Here is a 15,566-nt window from a genome sequence, read left to right as displayed (position 1 = left end):
TACTGATTTTAATCATACTAAATAACAATTACTGCTATTATTTATCAGCATTACATATTTACAGTTTTTAATATCGAGTTAGTCGTATTTTAGAATAATAGCGTTATCTTTTAATAGGATAATTGGCAAAATCTAATTCACATGTGATGGGTTGCATTCCAAAGGAATGTGAGAGGACAGGTTGCCTGCAAAATGCCAGGACCCAGGCCAGGACCCTGTTGGTGCCATGTCTCTCTCTAGCCAGTCTAACAATCTAAAAGCTGAGCAGAGAGCCTTTTTTTTTTCAGGGTGAGCGGAAAAGTATAGTCTTTGAGTGGCACTTTTCATGCCTGGCATTCATCAGGCTGAAACCTCGCTAGCAATCGGCGCTTGACGCTTGGTATGTTGCGCAAATGTCCAGCAGACGTGACAGCAGTTCAAACTGTGGCTCTCTTAGGTGCTCAGGCATGAAACTGTGCCGCTCAAACACTATACTTTTCCGCTCACACTGAAAAAAAATTAGAGGGAACATTGTCTGTAACTGCCCGTACTGGAACCACGTTTGAATTACCTTTTCCTCTTTTAATACATCTAAGGGTTTTAGTTGTAATACCCCCCTTTCTAGGGTAAGAAGCTGTCTGTAAGTAATTCTATCCTGTTTTTGTGCTATGTTCATATTTTCTATTGTGTGTCTAGGAATTGCCCACATGGGTATCTTGTCATTTAATTTGTATTGATATTTTTTCCAAACCCGCAATAAAGCATTCCTTAAAATATGACTTTTAAAATTTATGTCCACTTTTTTGTTGTATAACAGGCAAGCATGCCAACCATATACCAAATCATGTCCCTCGATATTAAGTATCCTATCATTAGTTAAATCAATCCAATCACTGATTACAGATAATACTACTGCATCATAATATAATTTTAGGTTGGGTAATTTCAAACCTCCCCTCTCACACACATCTTGCATTATTTTTAACTTTACTCTCGGCTCCTTTCCTGCCGATACAAATTTATTAATTCCCTTCTGCCATTCTAGCAAATTTGCATCTTTTTAAAGCATAGGTAACATTTGGAAAAGAAATAAAAATTTGGGTAGGATATTCATTTTCACTGCTGCTATTCTTCCCAACAAAGATAACTGCAACTTGTCCCATTTTTTCATCTCTGTCTGTATACTATGCCAAAGTGGTTCATAATTATACTTATATAATTTCCCATTTGAGGTTAAAATATTAACTCCCAGATATTTGACCTTTTTGACTATTTCACATCCTATCATTCCTCCTAGTTCTTCCTTTTGTTTAGTATTCATATTTATAGCTAGTATTTTTGTTTTCCCTAAATTTATTTTAAAGCCAGACACTTGACCATATTGATTAATCGTATTCATTAAGATCATACTAGATTCCTGCGGTTGATCCAATATTATAACCAAGTCACGCACTCTGCATTCTTGCTGCCTAATCTTAATTCCCTTTAGACTGTCCAAGCCCCGTATTTTGTTCAGCAATACTTCCAAAGTTATAATAAACAATAGTGGAGACAAGGGACAACCCTGTCTTGTATCTTTTGCAATTTGAAAAGAGTCTGTTAAACTTCCATTGACTATAATTTGAGCCGTTTGCTGTTGATATATTGCTTTGATTGATTGTAAAAAACTTTCTCCTATTTGCATTTTTTGCAATGTTTTCAACAGGAATTGCCAGTTAACTCGATCAAAGGCTTTCTCAGCATCCAAAAATATGAACGCAGCAGGAATTTGATTGTTCTTTCCCAAGTATTCTAGTCCATTAATAATTAGTCTTATGTTACTTTTCATTTGTCTCCCTTGAATAAAACCTGTTTGATCACTGTGCATCACTGTGTATCAATTGTTGAATAACCAACATTAACCTATTTGCTAGTATTTTGGTAAAGATTTTATATCTACATTAAGTAATGATATAGGTCTATAGTTTTTTGGTTGAGTAATATCTTGATCTTCTTTGGGTATCAGGGATATAAAAGCTGTCTTCCAAGATGGGGGCACCTTACCTTCCATTTGAATCTTATTAAATAGTTCCTTAAGAGGTTCTACCATTTCTAACTGTAGATTTTTATAGTAAGCCACTGTCAAGCCATCTGTGCCTGGTGCCTTCTCTGCCTTTAACTGCTTAATGAGCCTCTCTCTTCAATAGCCCCAAGGCTCTGTTACTCACTTTTCCTGTTAAAAACAATTTTGCTAATGAAGAAGATCAGATACTGGATAATACTACTGTCCAGAGTGGACTGAGTCAAAAAGATGGGTGGAGTCACTCACAGAGATGGGTTATATATGCGGCTAATTAATTATTAATCAGACTTAGTCCAATAGGAGAACGGACAGGGTTAACCCATAAGTGGATGCTATCTCCAGCTCTATTGAGAAAAATGAAGGGAACAGTAATAAATAAAAAGTAATGAGTATTATCGCATTAAGTAGAAACTTGTTATTTAATAGACATTTGTTCTATTATAATATGTATATGTGTTGTGCTGCTGTAAAGGTGTTTTCCTTTTGAACATTTGGTTGTTGGACATTTATGGCACATGGGGCTAAGGTATAATGTGATTTGTTTTTGGAAATTTCTGGATGCTGTGAATTGTGACAAGTATGTGAAATTTACTCATTTTACTGCAAAAGTAAAATCAATCATAGAGGCAGTGGGACTGTCATGTTCCATGGAATGCAAAATTGTCTGCCTTCTGAAATAATGTTTGGATTTCCACACTTGGACAGAATGGGGGAAAATCCACAATATGAGACTAAAGATATGTCTGTAAGGGACTGTATACTTGGCCTCTCCTCTTCTTTATCTTACCTCAGAAATACAGGACACCTAGCTAAAACCCAACCTCTCAATGTTGCTGTTCATAAGTTCAAGCCTAGTGATTGCATCCTGATAAAACCTGACATGAGAAAAACCTTGGCCAAGTCTACTAAGCCCTGCTAACCACTGAAGCAACAGCCCAAAGTGGAGACAAAAGGCAAATCACTACAAGTACAAAGTGATTCCTGGAGAAGACCCACTGAGAATGAACATTTCCAAAAACTGATGTAGTCATGGTGGTATCAGGGACGTGCAGTCACTAGAGGCAGGGGAGGCGGGGCCTCACCAGTCTCCTCAGGAAAAGGAAAGAATTTTAAAGATTTTTTTTTAAATAATTAAAGCCAAGGTAGTTGCTACCAGATTCCAAGTCACAGTGGCTTGGTGTCTGCTTAGTGTTAACTATAGGAGGAGACAAGAGAACTCGGGGCCTCCTTTGCATAAGGAATTTTTCACCTTTTACGAGTTAACCAAGGATTAAAAAGCGAAGAATTCCGTATGCAAATGAGGCATGTGATTCTCCCGCCTCCTCCTGCAGAAGGCACTTTGTTTAGAGGCTTTATTAAAACGTTTAAGCAGAGTCATCCACGTAGTGACTCTAGCAGCAACTAGCCTAGCCTGCCTGGCCCCGGCTAGACCAAATCTAGCATTTTTGACGCAGCTGGAAGGTATGTGGGTCAGAGGGTGGGCGCAGGGGGGAGGAATTCCATTTATTTGTAATGTAAGTAATTGTAATTTGTTTTTATTATGTGTGTGGTGTGTGGTGTGTGTGTGTGTGTGTGTGTGTGTGTGTTTACCCACCTCTGCTGGCGCGCAGGCTGGCACATTTATTTTCATTTTTTATTTTTTATTTTTTATTTTTCATTTTTTATATTTTATTTTATTTTATTTATTTTTTAAAGCCATGCCGGCTCGGCCGCCATTCAGCGAAACATTAAAATGGGCAGCGAAACAAATCAGGAGACGTTTCGCTGAATGGCGGCCGAGCCAGATTACACCCCAGAGCACCCAAGCCTCAGGGAAGGACCCCATCCTCGTGGGAATGGTTTCCGCCCAACCTGCGGCTTGCCAAGGGCTGGAAGGCTCACGTACTGCAGAGGGCGGCAGAGATAAGGGCAGGTGACAAGAAGGGGCAGGCACGGTGGAGTAGAGTAGAAAGCGGCAACAAAAGGCATCTCCGGAGCCTGAGACTTCCCGCCCTTCCACCTGTGGAGCCACTCCAGCCATATCGCAGGGAAATGGGCGGCCGTGCCTGCGGGTGGCAGCTGCTGCTCCCGGCTCTGCTGCTCCTCGGTAGCACCCAGAGTCAGCTTCGAGGTTAGCGCTCCATTCCGACGAGGCTACAGGGAATCCTGAAGGGTTGAACCCCGGGCCTCTGCCCAACCTGGTTTTTTCCCCCAGGTCAATTGGGGGAGGTGAAAAAGCTCCCCGGAGTCCTTGCTCTGCCGGTAGCACGTGTCAGGTTGCAATTGTGGATTTCCACGTGCCTTTCTCCGTAGAAAGTCAGACACTGACTTTCAGTGGCCTGAGTCTTTTGGAAAGTCCTGCGGCGGGGACGGAGGAGGCGGGGGGAGAGGCGGCAGAGGTGAGAAGCAACATCCCCGCCGCTGTGTCCGACAAGCGTCTTGCGTTTATGTCCGCCATAAACGCGAGATGCCTGTCGGACACAGCAGCGGGGACGTTGCTTCTCGCTGCTGCTGCGCTCTTGCGTCACCAACGGTAACCCTCACCGCACGTCACTGGGTGGTATGCACAGATTTTGCTTGTAATTTTTTTCCTCATTGCAGGAGTAGCAACTTTTGGTCTTTCCAGCCTGAGTGGTGGCTTCTTCTATTCCACCTGAAGATCTTAAAAGCAGCTGTACAACTTTGCACTCTACAGATTGTGTTGATTTTGTGATTGTAACTGTATCACTGAATATTCCTGTTATTATTGTTGTACTTATAAACTGATACACACCTGTGGGGAATAGTAGGACATTGTAATTGTGATTGCTCCCATATAAAATTCATATATATTGGGACATTGAATCAGATCAACCTGACCTGATTACAGTAGCCCTAAGAAATAGTGATATCATAATCCCTGAAGATATAAAATGTATTGATATAATGCAATGGTTCGATGTTTGGTAATAAATTTCTTATGCACAGGACAAACAGGATAAGAATGTAATGCAATGACAAGTGTGAAATATCATACATTCCAAGCAAGGCTGTTTTCTTGGCTTACTGTCACCTTACAGTCTGGAATTAACCTGACACAACCTAGTAACTCACTTGTAAATATAACCAGATGGCATGGGTAATGGACAGATGTGGTAACTCTTAATTAGCATGTTCCAGATGGCTTATAAGATTTGCCTATGTGCCTAGTCGATGGTATGTAGCAGGTGTATATGCTGAATAGAAATATAAGGTTACAGCCAATGCTTGCAATAATAACTAATGCAACTGCTAGTGCTCTAACTTTTAAAGCAACAATATCCCAGAATACCTTTGTTTTACATGATTGGTTTATCTCACAAATTATGTTTACAGATTGATGACCAAGGAAAAACTATTGAGGAAATTACTACTCGGATGAGGAAATTCGCTCATGTCCCTGTACAAACTTGCACTAGTGCTATCAAGTTTAACTGGTTTGCTAATAAGTTCTCTAACTGGAAAAGGATTTTTTCCCCTTGTTGGACTTTGGAGGTCTCCTTTTCCTTCCTTGTCTCATCCATCTTCTCCAGCGTATAGTTCAGTCTACTGTTTCTGACTGTCATCGCCTCCTTGGTGAACTCTGCCACCCCCGGTCGCCCAGCTAATATCATGGATCTTAGTACCATCCCTAAAGAATATGCTCCCCCTACTTCATTGTTGAGAGATAGCAACCTGTCCTAAAATAAAAAGGGAGTAATGAAGGAGTATATGAATCAATATGAATCAATCATTTGTTTGTATGTTTTGGATATAGTTTTGTCACCCAGTTTTTGCTATGGCCATAAATAAAAGCAGATATTTTTGCAAGCCTCGTCTCGAGTCTCATTTTCTTTGGCATTTCCGTGGCTCAAGGAAACTGCTGGAACCTTACAGAAATTCAAAACATCAGCAACTTACACAAATTGTAATATACAGTATTCTTTATATGTTTATAAAATATTTTAAAATATTTACAGCTACAAGGTCCACAAATACTAATTTTACAACAAATTTTATATGCAGAAGCATTGCAAAATTTTCTGAGGTAGTAGATAGATATAAACATACAAGTTTTTGATTTGTAAGACCTTCCAGGAGCTCCAAAAGCTTTCGACCATCTTGCAAATCGTTGAAGAGATCTTCAATTGGATGAATACCAAACTGAAATGAGAGAAAGTTTATCAGACTGTATGCTAAACTGTTAAGAAAATATTGTGTCTATTGCTTATACAAAAGAAAATTTTTCTAAAAGAAAACTGGCTTTTCACTTTTAGCAACAAAATATCTTATTCTCACAAACCATGTAAATTAGGGCAAAAGAACAAACAGTATAATTCTCATGAGTTATTATTCTATAATCTGCAATATAGTTTGTTTCATTTATGTTGCACTTTCCAACTCATGAATTTAAAAATATTTCACAAATGAATACTACCTAGTTTTATATTCTCATATAGCCAGATAATGTTTGCTTCAGCAATATATTTGTTACATCACTTTTTACGTTCTTATCCAAGAATCAAACAATGAATATATTTTTATCATTGCTGATACCAGAATGGAGTATGACAAATTTCCATCTACGGCAGCAATTCTTATTAATGATCTCTATCCTATTATTTATGAATCTACTGTACAAGTAATTCTTTACAGACAAGTCATAACTTCTGAAGACCAGTTTTGGTGGATATGAAAGACATTAGGTTTTCCCTCACAAAAGCTAGTATGACATAGAAGTAAGTGTGTGCTATATACTCATAAAATTAAAAAAAATCCTGCTATGGTAACAAAGCTAAATAATGAGAACACACTGTCAGAATTTGTTGCAGAAAAATCAAATCCAGAAAGCACACACAGAAAACTGATTTAGCTGGATTCATTAACTTCTTTATATACATAATAACAGATGAATAAATGTACAATACCAATAATAGATTCTTTCAACCAGTGGTGAAATTCAAAATTTTTTACTACTGGTTCTGTGGGCATGGCTTGGTGGGCATTGAGGGGAAGGATACTGCAAAATCTCCATTCCCACCCCACTCTGGAGCCAGCCAGAGGTGGTATTTGCTGGTTCTCTGAACTACTCAAAATTTCCGCTACCAGTTCTCCAGAACCTATCAGAATCTGCTGAATTTCATCCCTGCTTTCAACGTGGTAGAAGTTACAAGCAGAACGCAAGCAGGAGAGAACAGTTTCATTTCAGAGTTCAGAGTAGACAGAAATCAGTTTCAATTTTCAGGTAAGCCATGGCCAGACTCCAAGCTTAAGTTTGTGTTTTCAAAACAGCCCTTATTGGCTGACCCAGTTGCTATGCCTATTCATTGGCTGATCTATTCCAGTCTATGAATATTCATACTCTGACATGCCTCCCTTCATAACTGGAATAGACATAAATTCAATTAATATTCTTCAGATACTTGTATTTGAAGACCCACATTCACAGTTCCTTTCAAATACCTGAGAATCCTTTTTATTCCCATCGAATGCAATTGCATTGGTGCAGCAGTTGAGACTCAAAACACTTACTGCACAAGCTAGGCCTGGTCTGGACCACTGTGACAGATATAACAGGCTCCCTATTGCTGACTGATATATATCTTGATCACAGGCTTCACTTTCGTCCTCACCCAAACTGTTATGCAAATCTGTACTCATAGGTGTTGAAGCAGTATTACAATCTTTCATATTATATCTCTCCAACAACTGTTTACTTTTTCTTCTTTGACTGAGAACATAACCACCTTTCTCAGTCTTTTGTTTGTTTGTTTGTTTGTTTATTATATTTATATGCTGCCCTTTTCCCCCGAAGGGGACTCAGGGCGGCTCACAACTCAAACCAGGGAAGGGGGATACAGACAAAAAATTAAAAAACAACACATAACAATGCATAATTTAAAACACACAATAGTCATACCATTCGAGACGGGGGCAACAGCTCTTTGTATCTCTACACCAAAATAATTTTTTATTTATCCCAAATTTTTTAGTTCAAATTTCTTCTCTAACTTATTAGCAAATTCTTTTAACTGTGATATATCCTTTGCGATGAAAGAAAGATCATCCACAAATGCTAATAATTAACAATCCCCACCTTGTAACCTTCCGGTTTATATGCAATCATCAGCCTTGCAACTCTTGAACCCAAGACCTATCAATGAATTATCTAGACAGATATTCCAATTCCTGGCTGACTGCTTCAGCCCATAAATGGCCTTGTTTAATTTATACATTGTGTTAGGCTTTTTACTTTCATACCCTGGTGCTTGAGCCATGTAAATTTCTTCCTCTAACTCAGCATTAAGGAATGCAGTGGTTATGTCAAAATGCCAAATTTTATGGTCATGTGCTGCTGCCAATGCTAGTGCCAACCTTATGCTTTCACTCTTTACTGTTGGCATGAATACCTCATCACAGTGCATATTTTTCATCTGTGAAAAACTTTGTGCCACTAACCTTGCTTTATATTGTATCTCATTATTGGGTAGTACTTTCTTCTTGTGTACCCACTTGCATCCTACAGCTTTGCTACTCTGTGGCAAAGTGATAGAAGTGAACATGTTATGTTCACCCATGGATTTCATTTCCTTGTCCATGTCTTCTTTCCACTTTACTTGTTCTATTTTAGGTAATGTCAAAACTTCCTTATAGTTCCTTGGCTCATACCATAACACACCTTACTAGCAGAATACCTTTCAGATGGAATCCCCTTGTTCCATCTCTCTGACCTGGCATTGATTGCTCCTGTGTTTCTACCCTCTCTTGCTTCATATTTTGTTCAGCTTCTCCTCCCTGAATGCTGACACCATCACTAAGTGAGTTGTTGTCACTAAGTGAATCACCATCACTAAGTGAGGCATTCCAAAATTTACATCAATTCTGTTCCAATTTTGCTCTGCAAAGCTAGCCAACCTGGAAATCATTATTCTCTTGCTTCCATTATTAAAACAATAGCCTTTTGAACCAGGCTCATAGCCCATAAATGTGAGCTTTCTAGCCTTTGGTTGTCCCTTTCTCCTACTTGACTTTGGAATATGCACCCACGCATAGCTTCCAAAAACTCTTATATGTGCCAGAGATGGTTTTATCCTATATAGCACTGCATATGGAGCATCATTAATGGAGGAACTCCACAGCCTATTGATATTTAGCAATCAAGATGGCTTCACCCCAATATGACCTGCTCAGACCAGAATCCCCCAGCAGTAAGTCCTTCATGATTTGTAAGACTCCATCCCATCTCTCAGCAACACTATTCTCAGCTGCTGTGTACAGACTTGTGTGTCTGTGTGTCCCAACCATTGTTGAAAACTTGCTGACAGTTTGCAGCTGACATACCTTTTGCTTATATTTCCTTTCCACAAAGCTTACCCATTGCTGTAATTTCTGTAGCACTTCTATTTTACTCTTTGGTAAATAGCAGAACCCAAAACTGCTGTAGTAATCAACAATGACCAGTGCATACTTAGCCCTCCCCAACTGGCTTGCATTGCCCCAATCAAATCTGCATGTACCAGCTCTAGAGCTCTGGTTGTCTACCTTGTGCTACTTTTGCTTACTGGGAATGCCTTGGACTTTGATGACTTACATACTGCACAGTCCAAATATGCCTTACATCTGTGGGAAGTTATCATCCAGCCCTCTCCCAGAAAAATGAAATATCTAGGAAATATTGAAAAGGCAGAATATTTATCTGGATGTGAAAAGAAAGAAACATGCTTTAAAAGACAGAATAGTTGCCTGTAGCTTCCTGCCCATCCACACTTTGTCAATAGGCCATTGAGAAGGCCAGGCTAGCCCACTTTACATAATAAAGACTTCTCCACTGCAGCTGCAGGGGGAAGGGATATTACTCAACTCTCCACATGGCATCTGAGACCTCATCTATACTTGGATTCAAAACACAGCCTAGAGAGTAGCCCCCTGCATGGCACCATGGGAGTCTGACAACCAATCAGAATACATTTCTTACACAGGAACAGGAAACAGAGAGGTGGGACTAAACAGGGTATAAAAAGCCTAGCAAGCCCCTTCCTCAGCCCTTCTCTCTTCTTCTCCATCAACATTGAAGCATGTGATCACCTTTTCTGTTCAGGGCTCAAGCCATGTGGTCCTGTCCAACAATAAACCATCTTTCCAAGGAGTCTCCATGTCTCCAGTGTCTTCTTCCCCTCTTGCAGCTGAACCCAGAAGGACATTTCTTTCAACACGTCCCTTTAAATTTAACTATTCTGCACACTGGTCCATCCTTTTGCAAAACTCTGAAGCTGGCATGGCCAAGCTTTCTGTGCAAGAGATGAACACGTGAATCATGTGTCACATTCCCAAATGTTTAGGCACATTGAATCTTTTGTCCCTGCAACATATAAAGAGTATCCTCCTTTATGGCCTGTTCACATACATTCCCATTTCTCTTTATGACACACCTTCCATTTACAAATGTGGTCTCAAATCCTTGCTTGTCTAAACTAGGGACACTTAAATTATGCTCCATTTCAGGCACACATAAAATATCATTAAACCTCGTTTCCAGATATGGAATTTGCACACTGCCTCTTCCAAGGCTATTGCATCTCCAGAAGCATTCTGTAAAACAATTTAGAATTATTAACAATTGTTAGTTTTGCACCACTGTCTATTAACCATTTGTCTCTGCTATTGCAATAGCTAACTTTTGCAACAGCAATTTGTCCATCTGTAGCCTTTCTGCCTTGAAAACAGCTTTTTCTTTGCAAACAGTCCTTCTTTAAATGTGTTTCACCACAAATGAAGCACCACCTCTGTTGCTGGGCTGTTTCTTTCTTAGTAGAAAATGTTTGCTGGGCTGTAATCTGATCTTTACTGCTGATTTTTTCTTCTCTGGAGATAGCCAGTCTATGGAATTTTCCTCTGCTCTTATATCTCTGCTCATTGGGCCCCCACTTCAGGAATTTGTGGCTTTTTCTATAATGGTGTTTCTGCTCCTCAGCAATCAAACAAGCCTTTAAAGCCTCCAAACACAGTTCCTGCTCTGGTTTGCATTCAAACACTGCAGAAACAATGTCCCACTTTTTTCAAGACTGTTTAACACCAACTGGACTCTTTGAGATTCAGGAATCTCCATTGGACACTGTTGTAACTCCACAAATAAAGTTTGCATTTTAACAAAATGCTGTTCCACAGATTCCCCTGGTTGCAAACAGGCTCTGTATAATTTTCTTGATAACTGTACAATACGAAGCGAGGTGCACCCATGATCGCTCGCGCGGCTGCATTCTGGACTAGCTGAAGTCGCCGAATACTCCTCAAGGGCAGCCCCATGTAGAGCACATTGCAGTACTCCAGCCTAGAGGTCACAAGGGCCCGAGTGACTGTTGTGAGAGCCTCCCGGTTCAGGTAGGGGCGCAACTGGTGCACCAGGCGAACCTGGGCAAATGCCCCCCTGGTCACAGCTGACAAATGGTGTTCGAAAGTCAGCTGTGGGTCCAGGAGGACTCCCAAGTTGCGGACCCTGTCTGAGGGGTATAATGTTTGACCCCCCAGCCTGAGAGATGGAATATTTGCCAAGTTGGTGGGAGGGAAACACAATAGCCACTCGGTCTTATCTGGGTTGAGCACAAGTTTGTTAGCCCTCATCCAGTCCCTAACAGCTTCAAGTCCCTGGTTCATCACGTCCACCGCTTCATTGAGTTGGCACGGGGCGGACAGATATAGCTGGGTATCATCCGCATACTGGTGGTATTTTATCCCGTGCCGCCGAATGATCTCGCCCAGCGGTTTCATGTAGATGTTGAAAAGTAGGGGAGACAGGACCGAACCCTGTGGCACCCCATATGTTAGGGGCCTAGGGTTCGATCTCTGCCCCCCAACTAACACCGACTGCAACCTGTCTGAGAGGTAAGAGGAGAACCACTGCAAAACAGTGCCTCCCACCCCCACATCTCGCAGTCGTCGCAGAAGGATACCATGGTCGATGGTATCGAAAGCCACTGAGAGGTCAAGGGGAACCAGGATGGAGGCGTGGCCTCGATCCCTGGCTCTCCAGAGGTCATCGGTCAATGCGACCAAAGCGGTTTCTGTGCTGTAGCCAGGTCTGAAGCTGGACTGGAATGGGTCAAGATAGCTGGCTTCCTCCAAGGCCCGCTGGAGCTGAAAGGCCACCACCTTCTCAACAACCTTCCCCACAAAGGGGAGGTTGGAGACTGGACGGTAATTGTTAAGAACGGCTGGATCCAAATATGGTTTCTTCAGGAGGGGTCTCACCACCGCCGCTTTGAGTGCGGGGGGAAAGACCCCCTCCCGAAGGGAGGCAGTAACAACTGCCTGGATCCAGCCCCGTGTCACCTCCCTGCTGTTGACAACCAGCCAGGAGGGGCACGGGTCCAGTACACATGTGGAGGCACTCACAGCTCTCATGGCCTTGTCCACGTCCCCAGGGGCAACATCCTGAAACTCAACCCAGCGATGGTCTACCAGATTATCCCCTTGTGCCTCGGCTGGATCTGCAGAATCGGAGTCCAACTCCGACCGAAACCGAGCAACTTTGTCCGCCAAGAACTGGACGTACACTTCAGCCCTACCCTGCAAGGGGTCCCCTGTATCCCTCCTATTTAGGAGGGAACGGGTTATCCTAAACAGGGCGGCTGGGCGGGACTCGGCAGAGGCAATCAAGGTGGCAATATAAGATCTTTTTGCCGTCCTAATTGCCCTGATGTAATCCTTGATGCACGATGTTAAAAGTGCTCGGCTCGATTCGGATTTGTTGGATCTCCACGAGTGCTATAGGCGTCTCTTCTGGCGCTTCCTCTCCCAGAGTTCCTCGGTGAACCAAGGGGGTCTCCTGGATCCACAGCCTCGGAGCGGGCGCAATCCGGTCAAGGGACCCCGTCGCTGCCGAGTTCCAGACAGCAACCAGGGTCTCCACCGGACTGTGGGCGAGAGTATCAGGAATAGCCCCAAGCTCCGTCTGGAACCTCAAGGGATCCATAAGTCGCCTGGGGCGGAACCATCTGGTCGGTTCCTCCTCCCTACAGCGGAGGTTTGGCCTCCGAAAGTCAAGCCTCAGTAGGCAATAGTCTGACCACGACAGGGGTATGATCTCATTACCCCTCAGACCAAGATCACAAGTCCACTGCTCCGAGAGGAATACGAGGTCGAGTGTGTGACCCGCTGAATGGGTTGGGCCCCGAATTACCTGGGTCAAGCCCATGGCTGTCATGGAAGCCATGAACTCCTGCGCTCCATCAGAGTGTTCACCGAGCGAAGGCAAATTGAAATCCCCCAGAACCATAAGCCTGGGGAACTCAATTGCCAGCTCGGCTACCGACTCGAGGAGCGAGGGGAGGGCTGCTGCAATGCTGTTAGGAGGCAGGTACGTTAACAGCAAACCCACTTGACCCTTGAGGTCCAACTTCACCAGCAGGGACTCACACCCGACAAGCTCCGGAGCAGGGATCCTACGAGGTACTAGAGACTCTCGGATAACAATAGCCACACCTCCACCCCTTCCCTGGGCTCTCGGCTGATGAAGCACCTGAAAACCTTCTGGGCACATCTCTACGAGGGGGACTCCTCCCTCTGGGCCCAGCCAGGTTTCAGTAATACATGCCAGGTCTGCCCTCTCATCTAAAATTAAGTCCCGGATGAGGGGAGCCTTATGAACTACAGACCTGGCATTTAGCGACAACAGCCTGATACCAGGGTCCTCATTACTCATGCCATCTGGCCTTGGAGTGGGACTCATAGGGCCGGAAGGAGGGATCTCTATGACGTAGCGAGCCCTCCTTCCCCGGTAATGGCCAGCCCTAAAGTCCCCGCCATATCTTCCCCTCCCTGTTACGACCGTAATGCCCTGGCCCACTCCCGTGTCCGTGGTTCCCTCAACCACCCCTATGGCTCCTGCGTTCCCCGGCAGGCCCTCCGAATCAAACACACTCATCCGTACACTCAAACAGTCCCCACGTAGTAATTAAAACACAAAAAAGATACAACAATAATGGGTAGTAAAAGTGGGATCATTCACTCAATCACACGCATATCTCATGCATATCCCATACAAAAGAAAGAAAAAAGAGAAGAGAGAAAAAGAAAGGAAAAGAGAGAGATTACGCAGTCGTTAAAAATGAAGTTCAGGTAGCTGTGCACCAGCCATGGGATACGGGGGTATAGCAGTGTAAGTCCAAAGTCTAAAGGTCCAAGGTCTCCTCTTATAGTTTTTCCATCTGATGGCAGGATGGTGATGGTAGTCCGAAACGGTCCCCAAAGGTTCCCGCAAGCTGGGCAACCGGGTGGGCATAGTCAGAGGGTGTTGTAAGTTCCAAAAGGTCTTAAGAGATGCCGCCATCGTCCATATGCCACCCGCAACAGCGAGCAGAGAGGGGGGGGTGCACCAAAAAGAAGGGGGGGGAAGAAGCTAGAGGATTAAGGTGGCCGGAGACCAGCCACCAGACTCAGTCGAATAGATGTAAAAAGTTCAACCACTCCCTCTTTAATGGGGTGCTGGTCTAATATAAGCCCAGATCTTAATCTTAGTCTCTCACAGATCGAGAAAAAATGCTCGCCATCCGCTAGCGCCACCCCCCACTCACTCACACCAATTCAAGCTACAAGTTGTCTGAAGTGGCTGCCACCGTCGTCCCAGCTTGTGACACGCTGAGAGGCTGTGGTCTGTGTGGGGGGGGGGCGCCCGACAACGCCGACAAACTCCAAAACCGTCGCCCGTGTGCCGGGGGGGGAGGCGTCCAACAGCGCCAGCAGTCAAGCTACCGTTCATGCAAGAGGGGGGAAGGGCGTTTGGCACCACCGAAGGCCACCTGGGACTGTCCAAGTTCTTCCTAGCTCAACTCCGAACTCCTCCCGGTAGCAGCGTCTCCAGGTCGCACAAGTAGGCCACGCCAGTATCGGCAACTTCCCCCAGCCGCATCTAAAGTGCCGGCAGCCTCCGCCTCCGCCCAGTCCCAGCGCTTTTTTTCGGTCGCCCCGCATCGTCCGCGTCTTCCGAGCCTAGCAGCTCTGGGGAGGCAAGTCTCCTCAGTCCGCTGCTGGCCCGGGTATCCTGGGGAGTTCTTACTCCTTTCGCGCACGGAATCAGGTTCCTGGACCAGGATTCCACCTTCTCCCACGCAAGTTTCAGCAACCCGAGCCGGAGCGAGAAAACTCGGCAGCCATCTTCCAGCGCATGCGTATCTCTATCAGTTGTTGTTGTTTTGCAACAGCACTGCCACTACAACCACATCACTGGAATCTGCCTGGATTATGAATTGCTGTTCTGAGTCGGGGTGTTGCAGAATGGGTTCTTTGGCCAAGAGCTGTTTTAATTTTTCAAACACTTTTTGATAGTCTATTGTCCATCCAATAGGTTGATTTGGCTTTGGCTTTGGCTTTGTAGGGGATGGCCCTGTTTTTAACAGTTTATTCAAGGGCAGGGTGACTTCTGCAAAAGCCAGAATGAATTGCCTATAGAAGTTAGCAAATCCCAGGAAGTTTTTCTTTTAAAGTTTTTTTATTTTTCCATTTTCATAACATATAATCACATATATACTATTACATAGTCAACATCATACTGTAT

General features: G+C 43.6%; 1 protein-coding gene across 6 annotated transcripts in view; it reads right to left on the bottom strand.

The window, feature by feature from the left end:
- Window positions 1-15,566, bottom strand: part of DMD (dystrophin) — a 1,286,665-nt gene that overhangs the window by 1,090,277 nt on the left and 180,822 nt on the right. For all 6 annotated transcript variants that reach the window (XM_087721810.1, XM_087721811.1, XM_087721815.1 and 3 more), the window contains exon 3: window positions 6,089-6,181. In XM_087721810.1, coding sequence (XP_087577936.1) covers window positions 6,089-6,181 — 93 coding nt within the window. The remainder of the gene's footprint in view (window positions 1-6,088; window positions 6,182-15,566) is intronic.

The sequence above is a fragment of the Thamnophis sirtalis genome, unplaced genomic scaffold (genome assembly GCF_051295495.1).
Source record: "Thamnophis sirtalis isolate CommonGarterSnake01/CBP01778 unplaced genomic scaffold, rThaSir2_p1.2 scaffold_8, whole genome shotgun sequence".
In the NCBI taxonomy this organism is placed as follows: domain Eukaryota; kingdom Metazoa; phylum Chordata; class Lepidosauria; order Squamata; family Natricidae; genus Thamnophis; species Thamnophis sirtalis.
The sequence above is the reverse complement of the archived record's forward strand: the minus strand, read 5'-3'. Positions and strand labels throughout refer to the sequence as shown.